This window comes from Pituophis catenifer, unplaced genomic scaffold (genome assembly GCF_029215685.1).
Source record: "Pituophis catenifer annectens isolate HBS135680 unplaced genomic scaffold, rPitCat1.0.hap2 SCAF_3, whole genome shotgun sequence".
Lineage (NCBI taxonomy): Eukaryota > Metazoa > Chordata > Lepidosauria > Squamata > Colubridae > Pituophis > Pituophis catenifer.
Window position 1 is genome coordinate 179,330,788 of NW_027256883.1, and position 20,632 is coordinate 179,351,419.

The window sequence follows — 20,632 nt, forward strand, 5'->3', positions numbered from 1 at the left end:
TCTCAGGAAGACCCAAGTAAAAAGCTTGCTGTACACTTGAAGAGAATAACACAGAGAGATGGTGGAACATGCAGCAAACCAACTACTTGGAAGAATATGAAAAGAAGGGACCACCATGCTTTTAAACCACTTCCTCCTGGATACTCTTGAGTTCACCCGGATTCCCTTGCAGCCATCAAAGAAAGAATGTTGCAGCTTAGAAAAGAGAACAAAAACTAAATGTTGCCTAACTGAGGTATTGATAGCTCTGGATCACTTTGAATGTTCATTAGGTGATGTTGGAAAATGGAGCTGCCTATTTGTTTTTCCCAAGAGCTGCATCCACCTCTTCTTCAGGTTTCAAGGAGTGCCACTGGGCAATGGGGCGGCGAGGGTTGGCAAGCATGTCAGACCAGTGCCTGAGCTCGGTGCCTGAGGAATTGTTGCCAACAAAGACTTTTCCAATGGCTTCGTTCTTTCCCAACTTGTCATAATCCAGGACAGTAATTACAACTTGCACTTTCTGGAGAGAAGCAAGAAAACAGAGATCGTTAGTAAGGCCAGAATAACAGAATAATAGAGTTGGAAGGGAACCCTGGAAACCTTCTAGTCCAACCCCTTGCTCAAACAGGAGTTCCTACACCATTTCAGACAAATGATTGTCTAATCTCTTAAAAATCTCCAGTGATGGAGCACTTGCAACTTGTGGAGGTAAGCCATTCCACTGATTAATTGTTCTAACAATCAAGAAATTTCTCCTTCTTTCTAGGTTGCTTCTCTCCTCTCTAGGTTGCTTTTCATCCATTGCTTCTTGTCCTGCCTTCAGGAGCTTTAGAGAATAGACTGACCACCTGTTTTTTGTGGCAGCCCTTTAGATATTGGAACACTGCTATCATGTCACCCCTATTCCTTTTCATTAAACTAGACATGCCCAACTCCTGCAAGCTTTCTTCATATGTTTTAACCTTCAGTCCCCTAATCATCTTTATTGATCTTCTCTGCACTCTTTCTAGAGTCTCAACATCTTTTTTAGATAGACCAAAACTGGATGCAATATTCTAAATGTGGTCTTACCAAGGCAATATAGAGTGGTATTAACACTTCATGTGATCTTAATTCTATCCCTTTATTAATGCACCCTTGGACTGTGTTGGCTTTTTCGGCAGCTGCAGCACACTGCTGGCTACTAAGATCTATGAGATAATTCATGGGCAAAAAGGAGAGACTCTTGAAAATATATTTTAGTATTTTCTCATTTGCAGCTGGTGCTAGAAAACATGTGTTTGTTCATCCAGATTTTTACATGAATTTATGCTGCTTTATTCCTGGATGCTGCTGTTGCTCTGGTTTTAATATTTTAAGCTGTTGGTTTAATGTTATCATTCAAATCACTTGCTCCGATTTTATTATTTTAATCTTAATTTGTACCCCACACTAGAGTTATGACTATAATAAAAAGTGAATAATACATGTTATAGTACATTTACTAAATTAATAAAATTAAATATTTAGAGCATTCAGAAAATCTCCAATGAGAAGATTTAAATAGAAAAAATTCTTCATGTAAATATCATTACTGGCTGAAGCTAGGCATATGTTTCTCCAAAGAGAAAAGAAATACTATTTTCATGAGAAAGCTAGGTTCCATTACATGATGATTTTCCAAGTTCAGATTTAAATCCAAGAGGAACCTCTACACATTGTGTGTGTGTGTGTGTGTGTGTGTGAGAGAGAGAGAGAGAGAGAGAGAGAGAGAGAGAGAGAGAGAGAGAGGGAGGGAGGGAGGGAGGGAAAGAGGGAGGGAAGGAGGGAAAGGGGGAGATGTATTGTAGGAATTGTTAATATGGTTGACAACATCAGCAAAGATGTTTGGCTAAGGGCTTCATTACCTAGCCAACTAATCAGCTTCCTTGCCTGCCTACCTGTCCTTTATAAAAACTTAAGCCTTCCCAATCTGAATCCTCTGTATTTGGTAAGACTATTAATTCTCCAGATTCTCAACTAGCATGACCACAAACTTGGACATAACCAAGTGGAAAACACTAAATTTTTAAATCAGAGATGCAATATACAGTTTCCCTTCCTTGGTCCCAGTGCAGTAGAGGCTTCAGAAAGATACATAAATTAAATTTATATCTTTACAATATTTATATCCTATTGAGCTCCACAAAAGATCTGTCTGATACAACAGAATATTGTATAAGGGTCAGTGGATTCATGTTCAACCCTCCCCCGCCCTCTGCTGAAAAGTTCGCTGTACAACCTTATTGCAAGTAAACTTTTATTGAAGGGCATAAAGGAAGGAGAAGGAATTAGGAGAAAGGGAATCAAACACACATCCTCTAGATATGTCCGATTACACCATCTCCATCCAGCATGCCCAACTGTCTGGATGATGTCATGGCCATGATGATAAGTTACTCAAGATACTGGGGAGACACCAATTTCCCTTCCAAGGTTCATCATTGATGGACAACTGCCTGTGTCAGATTACGGATCTGCCTCTTGTGCTTTGTGAAGCAGTGGGAGACAATGGAGAAATATGCCAACTCAAAAATTTTCTGGGAGCTGCCTGTATCATCCCACACCCTCAAATGAGAAACATGGGAACCTGTATCTGCTCAAAGGGAATCTCAAAGCTGAAAGATTCGTTGAAATAGGGGTTCAGGGTCTTCTTCTTGACTGTAGTCTTCTTCTTCTTAAGCCTTTTGCCATTCTGCAGCAGATGAATTTTCACATAAGGATCTGAAACATAAGACTATACAATCAAAACTAGATAAATACACAGACAAGCCACTCAAAACTATAGACAAAACCTGAAGAACAGGCTATCCAGAAATTAGATGTCAGATACAAAGTGAACGAAAGGACAATTTCCCGTTCCCCAAATATTTGAACCAGAGGTCACTCTATGAAACTGAATCCTTCAACAATCAGAATAGAGAAAAGTTTTTTTTTTTTAATGGAATATGTTATTGGACTTTGGAATTTGCTACCACAAGATGTAATGCTGGCTGCCAGCTTGGCTGACTTTCAAAAGGGTTGGACCAATTCATAGAAGTCATAGGTATTCATGGCTGTTAACCTTGATGGCAGAATGACTGCCTATGAAGCCTTCTGCTGGGACACTTGTTGTGTAGTTAGTTTGTTACTGTGAGAAAAGATTACTGGAGTAGATGGATCAGAGTTTTGATCCAGGAGGGCACTGCTTCTGTTCTTATGTCTTCTGCAAGATTCTGATACAATGATATATTTTTCCATCAAGGCTTCAGTACATTTGCACTGTACAACTTGTTCTCTAGATTTCCAGAGAAGCCCTATTTACTTATTTGTTTATTTATTTAGCCTATTTACTGATGCTGTTACTTAGTTTGGGTAATGAAATGTCTGTACAAAAACAACCAAGAGAGTGGATTTTTGCCCTGTCTTGCCCCAGTTTCTTATTTTTTTTTCAGTTTTTTCCGTGCTTTAATCCAGGGTAGTGTTTTCTTTCTTTCCTACTTTGTCACAACTTTGCTTTATTTCTTTTCAAAACAATCTTTCTACTTAAAAGTCTTTTCCTTTTATCTTTCTTTGCATGAATACTGGAAAGCAGGAAAGAAATAATGTAAACTTTGTTAATGTGAATTTTTAAATCACAGAAGACAAAAGGTTCCATTGCTTCTTCCAAACCCATGATTGCAATATCCTCTAAGAATTCAGATAGTGAGTCACCAGACCACACACATAGTTGGCTTAAATATGTTTTTATTTTATATTTGGATAATTATTCAAGTTTGAGATAAAAAAAAAGTCATATAGCAGCTATCCGGATTCAGTATAAAGCAGCACTTTTCCTTATGTTATTTTTTAAAATAAATGTAGAAAAACAGTCCATTTTCCTTACAGGTACAAAAGGGATTTCAGTGGTCAGAGATTAAGGCCATGTGATTCATAGAAAGACTATAGAGAACAGGGTGTTCAAGGACTGTCCAATGTACAGAAAAATTTTTTGAGTCACCATTCAATAGATTCAGGAAAAAAGAACCTCAGGTCTGTTCTTACATTCAGAACCAGCCTTTGTGTACTTAGTTGCCAAACATCTGAAGTGAGTTTTCCCTGCATATTCTATCATTTTAAACTATAGTTTTGCTGAGAGCTACTTCTACTTGATTATGAGAGATCTGCCTTGGTGATGAAATAGTATCTTTGCATGTTCAAAAGGGAGAAAGTAATCTTACAACTCCATGTTTTATTCCTGAAATAGGAATGAGGACTATGAGAAGAGCTCATATCTGTCAGCCTTTAACAAGAAGCAATTTTCCAATACTTGAAGGACTGTCAACAAGGAAGAAGGTGTGGATGATGTTCAAGAGTAGAACAAGAACCAGTGGATAGATTATATAGGGAGTCCACATTTGAAATAATGAAGAATTTTTTTGACCACGATAGCTATTAAGAGGAGTAGAACAACTTGTTCCTGCCATTGTGGGCACTCTAGCACTGGAGGTTTGCAAGCAAATGTTGGACAACTATTTGTCTGAGATGGTATAAAGTTTCTTGCTCCAATGGAGGCATTGAACCAGAAGACCCATGAGTCTATGAGTAAAATGCATTCTATTGGGACTTTTGTTTTGTTTCAGAAGTTGCAGCAGGTTGACTGGTATTTTATGCTTTTTATATTAAGTATTTTAGATGGCATCTTATGATGCCTACGCAGAAACCTTTATACTGATTGCCAATTGCTTACCAAGCATGGTTTCATATATTTGTATTTATTTTAAAGTCATCAATGGATTAAAGTTTGATTATCTAAAAGACTATATCCTTGCTATGAAAATGTTGATGGTTAAGATTTGCAGGAAAATTCTTCTGAAAATATCTATCTGAGGCCCATCTTTGTGGCATACTAATTTGATGCATTTGCAACAGGGGTGGGTTCTAAATTTTTTTACTACCGGTTCTGTGGGCGTGGCTTATTTTGTGGGTGTGGCTTATTTTGTGGGTGTGGCTTGATAGTCATGTGACAATTATTTAGGATTTAGCAGAGGTACTGGTCTATCAGGCTGTACCGATCTACCCATTTATTTTTGCAGGCACTTGTCTACCCATTTATTTTTGCAGGCACTGATCTATTCATGTATTTTTGCAGGCACTGATCAACTCATGTATTTTTGCCGGCACCGGTCTACTCATTTGTTTTCTTTTAACACTGATCAGCTGTAGGGCGGCCCTTTGAAGCCCCGTGGCAAGAATTTAAACAGTTTTTTTCCCTCTAGTCATCAGCTGGGACTCAGGAGGCAGCAATAGATTGGGGGTGGGGCCAAATAAAAGGTAAGAATAACGCGGGGGATGGGTGGGGGGGGCGGGGGGCCCAGAACCTGTTCGGTGACGTCATATCGTCACCGTTACCGGCTCGGCAGAACCGGGCGGAACCGGGCGGAACCCACCACTGATTTGCAAGCTATCAAATGTACATTTGGGGAGGGGAGGTCATATTTGTTCTGTGCTCTCCCAGCTTTTAAAACATCTGACCAGAATGATTTTAAAAATAGATAATACTGTATATGTAACTAAGGGTTGGCATATTATACTGTTGGTGTTCTCCAAGCTTGTTTTTTGGCTTCCAGATTTTTCATTAACATATTAGTTAACTTTACTATTGTAAGAGTTTTGGAGAAATGAAGTTTATTGCTTGTCAGGGTTGTATATCCTTCTGTCTTACCTACTCTGAATGTGCTTGGATTCTTTCTCTTGTTGAGAAAATTACAATAAAGAACTGGAAGTATAATTTAAAATACAAATGGACAAGAAGCTCCAGTGGTACTGCTACCTTCCCTTCCCATTCAGCCTTTTGCTCACATTCATTGTATATCTTGGAATCTAGCTGCTATTCATGAAGATTCTCTGGCAAGCATATGGGCTGATGACTGTTTTCACGTGAAAAATTAAAGAAGCTTTGAACTCAAAGATTTTGCAAAAGAAAGTAAGCATATTATCTAGTCTACAAAGATACACAGACAAACACTTATGGCAAATAGTATTTGAGGTTTCTGTATCTCTGCTGCTCTCTAATGGTCTTTTTGACTACAGAATGCTTGTAGGAGAACTATTAGTTTGTATTGACAGATATCTGAATAGCTCAGAGGTGTCATCTAGTGGGCATGTTGTTGATCTTCACTCACCAGAAAGTCCTCCAACATCCATCTTTTTCAAATTCTTGGCCTCCAGTATGCAGACAGTCAATTTCCCAGCAGTGGGTACATATCGTAATGAGATACAGATGTCTCCCAGTTTCTCTGGCTGTTGAGGAAAATTGAGAAAACAATGAACTCAAAGCTCTGACTGTGTCTCATGAATTATCTGTGCCTACGATAGGAAGAAATATAACTATCTTTTTTGTAATGTGTTGTTTTTGGGCTGTTTCTATATGTGGGAGTCCAGCAGTCTACTGTTGATTCTGTTACTCTTCCTTTGGCTGGAAAAGTGAATCTCCCTGTGCCAGGTGCAAAGGATACATAGGATTACTTAGTTTCCCAGATGTGCTCTAGAAACAGATGGCTTTTTAGATATCATCATCGTTGCTTGTCCTTGATCACACTGACTGGGGATAATGAGAGCTGTAGCACAAAACCTATTATATGAAGTTGTTAGTTTTGGAGGACAACTTCCCCTACAAAGTAGATAGCTATACGTGTAATGGTGCTGCATTTTAAATCCAAAGCCTTGTTCTACAAACAAGGCAATAAACCAGAACTGGGTTTTATGGTTGGGCCCATCACTTTCCTAACAGCTTAACAGAGAGATAAGATGCAGACTGGTTAGAGATCAAGCATGGTTCAACTGCGCAAGCATGGGGAGTTCTGACTAGCAGGGATTTTTGCTTCTAAATTTGGTTATCTGTAACTCTTTTCCCAAGACCACGAGACTATCACAAACTTTACCACTTCTAGGTTCTTTGTAGAGAAGGTTAAATACACATTTCACAACTGAAACTCAAACAGCAAGTGGAGAAAACACTTACCTCCTCTTTTTCTGCACTCTCTAGGTCCCTCCATTCTTCAATGGGTTGTCCTAAGTCCACAGTATTCATGGGTACCTTGACTTCCCCAATGATATCATGCTTAGAAAATCGGTCAAAGTCATAGATGGCCATCACCAAAGTCTTCCCACCAAGCTCTTGGTATGGAATCTGTTACAACAAAGTCAAGGAACTTTCTCAGTAATATAGCATTTCCATAGAACCGTAGTGGCCCAGTGGTTAGAATACAGTACTGCAGGCTAACTCACTGCTCACTCCAGGAGTTCGATTCTAAATGGCTCAAGGTTGACTCAGCCTTCCATCCTTCCAAGTCGGTAAAACGAGGACTCAGATTGTTGGGGGCAATAAAATGACTCTGTAAACCTTTTAGAGAGGGCTGTAAAGCACTATGAAGCAGTATATAAGTCTAAGTGCTATTGCTATTTCTACCATTTGAAAGGAAACATTGAGAAACCTTTTAGAAAGGTCTTGTGTAGCCATAATCTATATTGGGTGCCAAAAACTTGGATCTCCACTACATGACAACAAAGAAATAGAGAAGAGACTACTTCTTCTTTTTCATCTAGTGATATAGGTGGCCTAATTACATAAAATTTGATTAATGCTCTTGCAAAAGAGGGGGAAAAAACCAATGAAAGCAATTTACAAATGCCTGGAGGATTACAAGGAGATCTAGGGTTTCTATATTGACATTCACATTCTGATTCTAGGATTAAAAATGGTCAACTACTTTTTGTACCAAGAAAAGAACAACTTTTCAAAAAGTAGAAGCAAGTGGCTCTGGCTCACTTGCTTTAATTTCGAGTATATTCGCTATTATGAAATAATGGTGGACTGAAGTACTTATTCATTAGTTTTAGGTGGAAACTCCCTTTTAGAGTAGCATTCAAGAAGTAATCAATTTTTAAGATTTCAAGGACATCACATTACCTTTCAAGATAAACTAGTACAGAGTTTTCTTTCTTTTTTTACTACTCTTTTTTTTGTACTAATATAAGCATCTAAAAGCCTTAGAAAAATGACCAGATCTTTGTGTAGAAAGATCTTTGGCTTGACTTGATGCTTATTTTGCCTCAAATTATTTCTTATTTTGCTGTTGTTTTTAATTGGTTGTTTTAAATAATATATTGTCTTCAAAATATTTTGAATGTTAAAGAAGGAAAGCATTATGATTAAAATTCGATTACTAATTAAAAATAAAATTACTATTAGTATATTGAGTAAATATGAGAATCAGTTTAATAAAATGGACTCCAAATTTGCAATGCAAGAGGAGAAAAATGTATAAACTACTTAATATCTGGATTTTTAAAATTCCATTTATTCTCCTAGTAATAAAAAAAAGCCTTGTAGCTGTTAATGAATGGTCTGAAGACAGACATTCATATTAAGCTATAGAAAAAATGGATCTGTCCACTTTCTGTTTAGCAGAAAGTCATAAAAACATAATATTGCTTATATTATCACAGGCTTGGAGGACTGTATGAAACTTCAAAGGAGTATTTATTTCAATGAAGGTTCAGACATAATACATACTCAGAACTGTTTGATGAAGTAACAGAGGCATCCTTGCTTCTAAGACAAAGTGAAGCTCCTGGGTAACTAGGATGTAGGCAGTCAGACAGGTCTTCTAGCCACAACATCTTGGAGAAGTTCCTAGCTAGCATGTCTCACCCACATCACTAACTAGAGGAGAGCAGTATTTTCAAAGGTAAAGGCTGAAGAGATTTCAGTGTTGACTTTGACAAATATTACATCCATATTTATATTATGTCCATATTCAAAACGATTGACCTGCAGAATTTAAAGGCCACCTAAACCACTTTGTCAAGACAAATGGGTAGCATTTTTGCCTCAGTGAAGCAAATAAGATTGCTTCTTCAAAATGAACTGCATAAAATGCATACAACTAAAATTTTTAGATAACTAAACACAGCACTACTAACACATGTATTGGCTTACAGTAATGCATAAAATAAAACTTTTTAGAGAATTTAATCACAGTGCGACTAACGTGTATATTAGCATACAGTATATAACTGATAGCGTGATGCATAAAATTTATTCACAGTGCTACTAACATCTATTTCCTAAAACATAATTGCTAGAGTCCCCTATTGTTTAGATAACTTTTCCAGTATCCTGGCAGTCTTGAGCCCTGTCAGCCATTTTAATTCTTACTATTAAAATTTCAGTCAGCCTTCTTACTCTTTTTCTTTATTATGTTTCAGTACTATTTCTCATTTACTGGTAGGCTATTATAGGAATACTGTCTTCTGTTTAATATGGTTTCAAGTATTAGTTTTGCTACCTTCAGCTTCAGCATTACCAGTCTTTTCCTTTTGAAGAAAGGAATCCATTCCATTTAGGATGAGGCTGGGTATTGATCACTGATGGATACAAATTATTTTGAAGGCAAAATACCTGGGCCAACATATCATGCAAAGAATATCCAGGTTAGAAATCTTACCTTAAAGACAAAAGTCTCATTATAGGTTGGATTGAGGGTCTTTTTTTGTACTTTGGTCTCATACTTTTTCTTTTTGTCTGGAAGTAGGAAGACTTTGACATAAGGATCAGATGTACCACCAATGTCCAATGCTGGCAGTTCAGCTGCTTGAAGGATTCCAACAGTGAGCTGTTGGGAAAGAAAGAAAGAAAGGAAAGGCTTGAAATTGCATGTTCCAATCAAAGTGGGAAACAATCTGATTTAGTCCTCCTATCTTTAGCGTACAACTCACTTATATTACTATCCGGTCCCTAATCCTCTTTTCTGTTATTGGAGGGAAGGGGATGGAGCTGTAAATGCTACATTGAACTTCATTTGAAGAAATGCATATGATTAATGATTAGGCACAAATAGAAAATGTATTCTAATATCTTACGATTTGTGCAAATTGCAGTTTAGAAATATTCAGGCGAGCCATTCACCTGCTCTATCAAGAATTCCTATGAATTTGCCTTCTAGATAGAGAAATATCATCAAGTATTTTTTTCATGATATTATGATCACAGCACTATCAAAAGTGTATATACTCAGTCCTTAAAAAGAAAAAAAATAGAATTTGAAATAGAATAAAAACAATAAATTAAACATTGTGGTAATCTGATGCATACATTCAGCACTGAGCTATTGTTTATCTGCTAAGACAACAAGATGTAGAACCTTAATAACACTTTATGTATCATGAATATTTCTCACAGGTAACTGCATAAAAGTTGTCAGCACACTCCAGGAGTTTACCTAATGGGAACTCTAAAAACGAACTTACTATTCTTGTAATGGAAACATTATATAAAGATATGGCTAAAGTTTCTATATCATCAAATCCAAAGGGGCAGATATACTATGTTCCCCTATACCTATATTCGTACATCCTGGTATATTTTGAAAATCCTCTTCCACTACTGCTGTTGGCAACATGTCAGAATCCCAAGGAGCATGTTGTTAATTTCTATGACAGAAGCCCATATTTTTAAAATACCACAATCAATCAGTTTGTCCCATATTATTCTGTTGGTCTATATTCAGAAACTGTGCTCTCATGCAAGATAAGTCAATGAAGAGTTTACAATAAAGTCCAAAGTTCTTACAGGTACCTCATACCATCTGCCATAGACCTTGAACATCTACCAACAAGCCAAAAAATCTCTGCAGAAGTGCCATTTCCCAAATGGGGATCTGCAGATGTGCAATGATCAAAAAGCCTGAAGAAATCAGAAGAGCTGAGGCAACTACATCCAATTTGGTAATTGCTACTCTGAAACCATCTTGGCTTCCAGTACTCAAAGAAAGAACTTATAGCTTAATGCTTTAAATCAAGATCTCTGTGCACCACTCTTCTCTGGGTTTCCATACTCCTTCACGCCATCAGGCTGACTCCTGCATTACTAGTGCTATTTTTAGGCTGGTCTAAAGCTACCCAAGGCCTAACAGCAATTCCAAATCTATTTTTCTTAAGAATTTCTAAACTTCAGTTCTCATTATCACTCTCAGTGGAGGAAGTTAGAATGAAATTTCTCTTATTTACATTCATTAATGTGTATACGTTACCTGGTTAGCCTGGAAATCATAATCTAGTGAGAACTGCAGTTTGCCCAGATTCTCTGGTTCTTTTTCCTCTTCCTCTTCTCCTTCCTCATCACCATCTCCATCATCATCATCATCATCCTGTTTGTTCTAGAAAAGAAACAGAAGCACATGTTTCCATAAAGAGTGACTATACATCAAGAGCCTTGTTTCACATACAGGCATACAGGCACACACGCACATATGCAATATCTTATGTTAGTACAGAAACTCAGATTTACCATAGGAATAGGAGCATGGATTTCCAGGTCAAATGAAAAGAGGAGGGGGAACTGAGTTTCTTCATAATTTTAATTAAGAAAACTAACATGCAGCTTTTTTATTCCTCTCATACACATCTCCAATGCGCAGAGAATCTATCTCTTCTTTGTTGATAGATTTAGTGAAGAATACAGCTTGAATACTTCAATAATTTTTTTTAAAAGAAGGCAAACATTATCTTATATATAATTGACACATAAATTCTTATCTAATCAACAGTTATGAATTCTACATTTTTTCAGGGAAAGCAATGCAACAGTGGTATTAGTGTAATTCTGCTTTCTCCTTTCTAGCAGCTACTAAATATTTTAGTGGGCAATTTTCTGGATTCCTCAGCCAACATGGTTAAATGTATCTATATCATGGAAGAAGTCAGGCTTGTGTAACAGCTACTGTATGCTAGCAAATGGCATCAATCTCCAATGAGAAATCTATGGGAAATGGAGTAGCCAAGGCAGACAAAGCATCTTAAATATGCACTGTCCATAAAGAAATTCATTGAAGGGATTGCCAAATAAATGGAAATCTTAAATAACCCCAATGATTTCTTTCTCACTTAACTTTAAAAAAAGATTCAAACACTCATACGTGCAGATGCATGCAGATTATCCAAGGCATACATTCGTTATTCTTTCTCAGACTTCTAAATTACATTTTATTAAATTTGGCTAAATGAGCACTAATGTCTGTTTTCAATACAGTAGTGTTTCCAGAACATCTCACAAGCATGTACAAGCCAATAATGCTGGACAACTCTTTCAGCATTTTACTTGTCATACCTAGACCTTCATAGTGTCACTGAGAAGCCTTTTTGATGCTTCCTCCATGAACTCAACTCATGCAGAACTTTGATGAGATATACAGGTAACGCAATAAAATATTTTTGTCTATTTCAGTTAGAGAACCTTGTATTTGGATTGAACCTCATTCTGATTAACTAATTATAAAATTTCCTAACCAGAAATTAAAGATTTTTTTAAAAAATCTTTCTCAGTTAAAGTATAACATCAAGTTTAACTCTATCATTTACACAAAGTCTAACTATGGAATGTAGGCTCATTGTGGACTAATTCCCATGAACCCTCTTCCCTTGTCCCTTTTGTGCCTCAAAGGGAATTGACATTTGAATAGGACCTACCGTGTGTTGACATCCAGGTTAGTCAGAAAAGATGGAGACAGAACAACACAGAACGATAACAAAGAGAGCACAGAGAAGGAAGAGAAGGGCATTATAGACACAAAAACTTTACAAATTATCAACATCACAAGTGCTCCTGAGAAACTGCAGATTCCACACCTTCCAAGGTGCACTATAAAAAGGATGGGTGCCCCAGACAGAGTAAGCGAACAAAATATTAAATTCTAATATTTTCTAATTTCCCAAAGAAACTGGATGAAAACAGAGCTCCCACTTCCATTGCAAAACTATATACCCGTAAAAGCAAGTGTAAAGCCCTCAACAAGGAGCATGATATAAATACATAAGTAGATCTCCATTATGCTTTTGCTTCAAAACTGAAGTGGCCTTTTTGGGGAGATCATTTTCAAAAAGTTTATTTATCAAAGTATGTTGTTTTGGCTTAAGGCACATCACTATTTTTTTTTTTTTTGCATTCAGTTTCATTTAATCCAATCAAAGAAACAAAAGTTAGCATTTTATATCAGCCAATTTCATCTTCCATATTTAATGGTAAATAGCACTAAAAAAAGAAAACTGAAGGTAATTAGTAGACCTGTGTTTCTCTGGAAACAAAAAGAAAAAAAAGAAAAAAGCACAGAAATACATAAGGGAACAGAGAGAAAGAGACAGAGAAAACACAGCCAATTAGTAACTCAAGGATGACCTCTTCTGTGACTAGAAAGGCCCTTTATGAAGAACAAGAATGAAAAATAAACTGCAAAGGAAAGACACACAGCTGTTACAATGATCTAGCTAAGCGAGATGCTACACTTCCAGAGGTTAGAGGGGAGAAAAGCTGTCTTTCTGCTCTCTCTTGCTATTGGCAGTCTTCCTTGACAGAAATTGGAGCAAAATAGTCACGGAAATTAGCCAAGGAAAGCTTTTGTTCTCCTTACAGTTTGTCACTTCTTCCATTTGTGCATGATTGGGCTATCAGACCAGGAGACATCTGGGGAAATCATATACTGTACCAAAATCTGTTCTTACTATGACTGGAGTGCCTGATTGAAAATGCTTCTATAACTTAGTTGCCTTTTAGTAGTCATCCTGACCATGGTTCCTGTTTGCATAAAAAATATGTCTGAGGGTTGTAAATCTCAATCCCTGATGCATCTAGATATCCCACACTAATAACCACAACTATTTTCTATCTGAAATCTTGGATGTTGAAATCAATATGAATAACGCAGTAATGAAAAGAACTGGAAAGCCTAATTTAATAGAATTTAGTATTATTTCATAAATTGTAGATTGCATAAATGTTGTCTGTTTTAATTTGGAATATGCTCAGTTCATAGAGATAGAGGTCATGGACATGAAAGCCTTCAGTCCTTTGACTTTTAATGGGAAAAATTGTAAACAAAGCAACCAGATGGTTTCTGTTCTTAGGAAACTGAGTTAAATCCAATTCAGTCATGTGCTGTCTTCTGTGTTTGACAGCTTGCCAGTGTCTCAGGCACTGTAAATACCCGAAGTCAAAACTGGGTCCACAACATGTGAAGAATCCAGTCCATCACTAATCCTTATGCCTTTTATGCCATATCAGTTCATTAGTAATTAGAGATGTGATTCATAACACTAACTTTTCATACATCTTCTGGGGCCTTCTGCAATTCTTCAGGGAATTTACGAGTACCTATTCTTGTATGCCTGTAAAAACATACATCCACAATATGATTAGGCCAGAGAAAAGGATTCAGGTTATTGGGATCTGCAAATATCTGAAAACTGTCATGGAAAAAATGGAGCAGACTTGCTCTTTATTGCTCTAGAGAGCAGGACTAAAAATAGCAGTTGGAAACAGTACAGGAAATATTTTCCAGCATAAGAAAATGGCCTTGGCAAATGGTAGACTCTGCCAAGGAAGCTGCAACTGTATTTTTTATTGCAGACATGTACTGTATTGAGCAGTAGGCTTGATTAGATGATCTCTAATATATCTTTCAAGTCTGTGATCCTAAATCAAGAATGATGAATAAATGACTTCCTGCTCTCATCAACCCTAAACTCAATCTTAAATTACATGATCAGTGCTCAATGGTGAGACGGGATGGGAATTAGTGTTCATTTGCAGTTATATATCTCTTTATTAAAATGAAGTTAGTATTTTATTTTATTTTATGGTTTGGTAAGAAAACGAATTCATACCTCAATGCTGAGGAAACCCTTTGTAGAGGGAGTCCAGCTCAAAACTGGTTACAACAGGGCAATTTAAATGATTAAAAAAGCTGGAGTTGTGCATTCTTAGAGTATGTCATGGAAAATATATTTATTGATTAGATTTATATGCTGCCCATCTCACAGTCAAGCAGTCTGATTACTGCCTGATTAATGTAGATTGAGTGATGGATCAGAAAATGTTTCTCCACATTAGTAAAGCAAAGTATCCCAATATGAAAGAAAAAGCCATCACCATTCATAGCCTGATGTTTGTCAAGATTAATTGCTAATGTGATTTGCTGCTGAGCTAGTTTGATTTATGCTTACAAAACAGGTATTATAACCCTGAACAATAAAATAATGGAATTACTGAGATGGTAGCTTCAAATGGGATACTACATAAGAATTTTTTATGAGCTAAGATTTATAGATGGTTCTTGACAAATTGCTTCCTCAGACCATCCTTGCACAAATCCTCTTGTGCTTTTTGTGAGTGATAATTTTCCATCTGTGTTATCTCAACAGGCTAAAATGGAATCATAGCTCTAATGGGGAAAAGGGTGTAGGTTATAAATAAGATTAACAGAAGGGCCTATCAAACTCATCTTGGTGTTGGGGATACATTAATAACAATCTCCCCCATCTCTTTGCTTTATATGTAAATATTAGGCAGGATTCTATAAGCTATATGCCCAAACCATACTGGTTAGACATCAAATCACTGTGGTCTCCAATAGGAAGGGATAAAAAGAATACTTGACTGTTTCTATTTTCCTATTTTTACTTTGCTTTGTTTAGAAAGCTGGAAGATATAGCCAAGAATCTATCCAGAAAATACATACCATCCACATAATAGTATGTTTGTATGGAACCAAATATTGAATAACTCTATTCAGGCATTCTTAAATCTGAAGCACTCTCAGGTAAGACTCCAAGATAAGCTCTGTTGCTGCCAATGTCATACAAATAATAAGTCTACTTTTATTGCACATTGAGAAAAAATATGCCACAAAATACCTTAGCATTTTCAACTGTTTCTGCCACTGTCTTGAGCCAGGCAGGGTCTTTATTCACATGGATGCAAAGACCCACAGATTGCATGCACAATTGTTTTTCTCTTCCAGCCAATCATGCTTAATAGGCAATTATCTACAAAAGTGTAGAGAGTTCTGGAATTCTGAATGCCTGAATATAGCTAATGTTGGATGTGCTTCTGAAAACTGATAGTTTTCTAAATTTATTATATTTATAATTTCCTAACACATGTTACAGTATGATGTGCCTAATTATGCTATCTTTTTCTTTGGTCCCTTTGAGTCAATGTTGACTCTTAGAGATTGCCTGGTCAAGTCTCTGCACTTTTTTTGGCAAGAATTTCAGAAGTAGTTTGTCATTACCTCCTTCCTAGGGCTGAGACAAAGCGACTGGCCCAAGATCACCCAGCTAGCTTTGTGCCTAAGGTGGGACTTTATCTCCCAGTTTCTAGCCTGGTGCCTTAACCAAACTGGTTCTCTAATTATATTGTTATAACCATTCCAATTTCAGCAGAAAGAAAGCTCAGACTATCTCTGTTTCCTGGATTTCTTTAGGGCAGCTTTTCCCACATGGCTCTGTTGAGTGGTGTTGAATTATGAGAATTCCCACTCACTCTCTGGTAAAAACCAGTGGTGGGTTTCAAAATTTTTTACTACCGTTTCTGTGGGTGTGGCTTGGTGGGCGTGGCATGGTATGGCATTGCATGGCTTGGTGAGCATGGCAGGGGAAGGATACCATTCCAGAGGTGGGTTTCAGCAGGTTCTGACCAGTTCTGGAGGGAGAACCGGTAGTGGAAATTTTGAGTAGTTCAGAGAACTAGTAGTAAAATTCTGACTGGCCCCGCCCTCATCTATTCTCTGTCTCCCAAATCCCAGCTGATCGGGAGGAAATGGAGATTTTACAGTATCCTTCCCCTGCCACACCAACCGAGCCATGCCATGCCCACCAAGCCACATCCACAGAACTGGTAGTAGAAATTTTTGAAACCCACCATTGTACCATTCCCACCCCACTCCAGGGGAAGGATACTGTAAAATCTCCATTTCCTCCCCACTCCAGGGGAAGGTTACTGCAAAATCCCCATTTCCTCCGAATCAGCTGGGACTCGGGAGGCAGAGAATAGATGGGGGTGGGGCCAGTCAGAGGTGGTATTTACCGGTTCTCCAAACTACTCAAAATTTCCGCTACCGGTTCTCCAGAACTGGTCAGAACCTGCTGAAACCGACCTCTGGTGAAAGCATCACCACATTTTCCACAGAGTATTCAGTAGTCAGAATGATGATGCTTTTCTTGATATGGACACTCTGCTCTCTCCTTATTAAAGATTGCTGCCAAATGAAAACCTACTTTCAGAAGAGTTTCTGTTGGTACATCTTTTGTCTACATTGATACTTAATGCTGACTTGATTCCTTGGGGTATCAGACTAGAGTTGTCCAACTTTCCCAGTTCAACCGCCACCTCAGCTTTGCCTGAAATGTTAAGGGGACTCATGGGCAGTTGAGGAACCAAATCACAAATAGGCAGAAAACTCAATTGTGAATAGCCTCAAGATCACAGTGCTTGATACTGCAAGCACAAAAGAATCTTATTTATTTTATTTTTATTTTATTTTATTTCTATACCGCCCTTCTCCTGCAGGACTCAGGGCAGTGTACAGCCGAGATAAAACATTGCATATAAAATTTAAAAACAGTTTAAAAAACAATTAAATAATTTCGGCCCAAGATTTAAAACAACCCAATTAAAACTGAATTCAATTAAAACTGAGAGGATGGGATCAAGCCAGCCCAGCTAGATGGAATAGGTGTGTTTTCAGGGCCCGACGAAAAGTCCGGAGGTCTGATATCATGCGTATCTCAGGGGGTAGGTCATTCCAGAGGGCAGGTGCTGCCACAGAGAAGGGCTCTCCCCCTGGGGGTTGCCAGCCGGCACTGTCTGGCCGACGGCACCCTGAGGAGGCCCTCTCTGTGCGAGCGAACCGGTCGGTGGGAGGCTACTGGCGGCAGAAGGTGGTCTCGCAGATACCCCGGCCCTAAGCCATGGAGCGCTTAAAATACTTAAAATACTATTATTTGTTTGTGTAATAAATCTATATTCTATATTTCCTCTAATACCTAGAGAAATTGTATATGACATTCCTAGGTTACATAGAAAAGTTATTTTTGCTTAGCAGGAACTGAGTTCTTTGTTATGCTTTCTCACATACTAAGAAGTATAATGTTTTTTGAAATTCTGAGGCAAAAGAAAAAACAAAGTTAGAAACACCCTTGGTTAATTTAGGAAAAAATTAAAATATATGCAAAAAAAGATTAAAAGCCACTTCATTGATTCTAAAATTTATAAATTGGTTACTTGTAAAAATGTTTGAAAAATATGTATATCACTTACTGTATTTTGGGATTCAGATAGTTAATACATTTTATAAATTTATAAATAAATAATACATAAAGAAATCTTTGATATATACAATAGAGAACTGTACTGTAGGTTTCTGACAATAAATATTTTTAAATATTTTTTACAAATGGAATTAGAAGCTCCTAGTTTCTATGGAAGGAAATGTATTCTTATTTTTGCCTTTATAGGAGAAACTGACTGCCAAAATTATAACAACATAAATGTTTGTGCTAAAATAAAATAATAAAAATTAAATGCAACACTGTAGCAAAGCCATACTAAAATTAACCTATGGTACTGTAGTAAAATAACATTATAGTACAGTAAAATAAAGTGATTTCTATTGTATCAAATACAGAAAGCAAGCAATTGTTTTATGAAAAAAAGCTCAGAAAAAAAGAGGGAGCAAAGGTTAGAATATGCATTTTGTCACCTGAAACAGTGACTATTTTCTATCAGTCTCATTTTCTGAGTTCCTCAACTTGAAATAGTATCATGATCTTCTACCTCTTTTGATTTTTTTAAAGAGTAATCAAGTAATCATAGTTTTGAAACAAACGTTTCTCTCCTTCCTGTTCTAATATATTTCTTGGTTTGGTATATTTTCTAAAACAGAGCAATTTGTTTGTTTGTTTGCTCTCTTGTATTTATAGCCACTCTAGATAAGCCCACCAGAAACATGAGCGCTTGTTCCCTCATAACTTAAATAACTGCAGTTTCCCAACTGGTCTTCATCCAATGATATATTTTCACCTGGCCTTTCATATCTTTCATGTTCATAGCATTTTTCATCCCCTTTTTGTCCTTCTTGTTCTTCTTCTTCTTGCAACAGCATTTCTTGCAGATGCAAAAGCAGCAGGTCAGCAGTAACAATCCAGCAACGACAGCAATGGCAACCAGGGCCCATGGTGGCACTGTGAAAATATAGGCAGAATATGGGGAAAGGGGTAGCAGGAAGTGCTAGAGGTTTACATCACATGCACAGCCCGCAGATGTCATTTCTAAGGCTGTGCACATCCTTTTAAGGAAAAGTTTACAAGCCACACCCCGTGTGGATATCCAAGCCATTTCTACCCATGGCTGTGACTTCAAATGCAAGGAGAGGTGGCAGAGGAAGATTCTGAAGCAACTTCTCTGAGCCTTCCAGAGGATGCAGCTGCTTCAAGTACCTGGGACAGGCTCTTTGCAGAGTGCTACTTCTCCTCACGTTTTGCAGTGCCCAACTTATTTTTTTAATAGCATTTCTTTTTTATGTTTATGTTATGTTTATGTATTCAGGATCACCTACACAACTTAGATCAAAACATTACAAGCAACTATTGAAAACACATTTAAAGAAGCAAATATACAATACAATAGCCAAGTAAATTGGGGTTGTTATTTAAGTGCAGAATCAATCTCTGCTAAAACTTACAAGCTATCATCATTGCTGCAAAACTAAAGACAGTGAGGTTGGGAAGAGATTCCATAAATTAGGTAATTGTGACCCACTCAGAACATTTCTGAAAGTCGCCACTCAAATGGCTGATCCTTTGGATAATCTATTTCCAACGCAGAATCTTTTCCCAATGTAGAAAATTTCTTCCCCTCTTTGATTTTCTATAAACAGAGTCATCCCTCCAGGTGACTTGTTAATTTACTCAGTATGTTTGCAACAAATTACTCTACATTACCTCACTTTGAAATTACCATTAGATTAACATAGTCTTCTAGTAAGTCCTTTCTCATTTTTTTTTTCTGTCTCTTTTCATTAAAATGAAAAAAAATATTTCAGGTCACCTTCTACTTTTCTCAAGAAACGTCCTTAAGTAGTTTGGTCTCTTTAATCAAATAAATAATTATATTTCTTGCAATTGATAATAAAAGGAGAAGGAGGGTAGCTGGGCATCTAACCTTTGCATTTTACAGATATGCAAAATGTTAGAAAAGGCAAGGATGGAACAATTAGACCCGAAACTATGTTGACACTAGATACATCCAAAATAAGAACATGTTACTTACAAGGTATCCTATTTATTTCATTCATAAACTTTTCTTTTAACTTTGCAAAAGTGTCTTCCGAACTCTCCACTGGGCCTGAGATCTGCGTTGCATTTTCCTGGGAGACTGCTGGTGCTCCTATAGTAGTGGTAGGATGTACTGGAGTACCTGTAGTAACAGCTATGATGGGTTCAGGTTTGGGATGTTTTTTGAAGAGGTTCCAAGTCATCTTGACTGCTATTTAGGCACCCTGAAAACCAGAGACATTACATAATTCAGCCCAGACTTTCCCTAGAATATTTCATTTAGTACTGACAGTAACGTTATGCATAATATACAAGGATTAATATTTTGCTTTTCCAAGTAATTTACATACCTGGGGTTATTTATATTTATATTTGCACTGGTATCTCAGAATAGCTCATAAAGGACAATTTGTTTCTTCCTTAGATTAAAAAAGTGGAATGACAAAGAAGACCACATATGATTTTTGCATTGCTGTTTCATCAGAAATGCCTCTCATTGAAG

At 37.1% G+C, this 20,632-nt stretch overlaps 1 protein-coding gene across 1 annotated transcript; it reads right to left on the bottom strand.

Annotated features, from left to right (window-relative positions):
• Nucleotides 1-295: 295 nt before the first annotated feature.
• SYT2 (synaptotagmin 2) lies at nucleotides 296-20,333 on the bottom strand. The gene is made up of 8 exons (XM_070939886.1): nucleotides 20,126-20,333; nucleotides 18,878-19,038; nucleotides 11,055-11,180; nucleotides 9,471-9,638; nucleotides 6,983-7,150; nucleotides 6,144-6,261; nucleotides 2,591-2,724; nucleotides 296-502 (listed from the first exon to the last, which is right to left on the bottom strand). Exons 1-8 carry the CDS (start codon nucleotides 20,331-20,333, stop codon nucleotides 296-298), a joined length of 1,290 nt encoding a protein of 429 aa, XP_070795987.1.
• Nucleotides 20,334-20,632: the final 299 nt, after the last annotated feature.

Coding starts and splice junctions, on each gene's coding strand:
- SYT2 (XM_070939886.1), bottom strand. CDS start 20,333: ATGACTTGGAACCTCTTCAAAAAACATCCCAAACCTGAACCCATCATA. Junction 9,639..11,054: donor ATGATTTCCAGGCTAACCAG/GTAACGTATACA, acceptor CTTTCCCAACAG/CTCACTGTTGGAATCCTTCA. Junction 2,725..6,143: donor GGATGTTGGAGGACTTTCTG/GTGAGTGAAGAT, acceptor CTTATGTTTCAG/ATCCTTATGTGAAAATTCAT.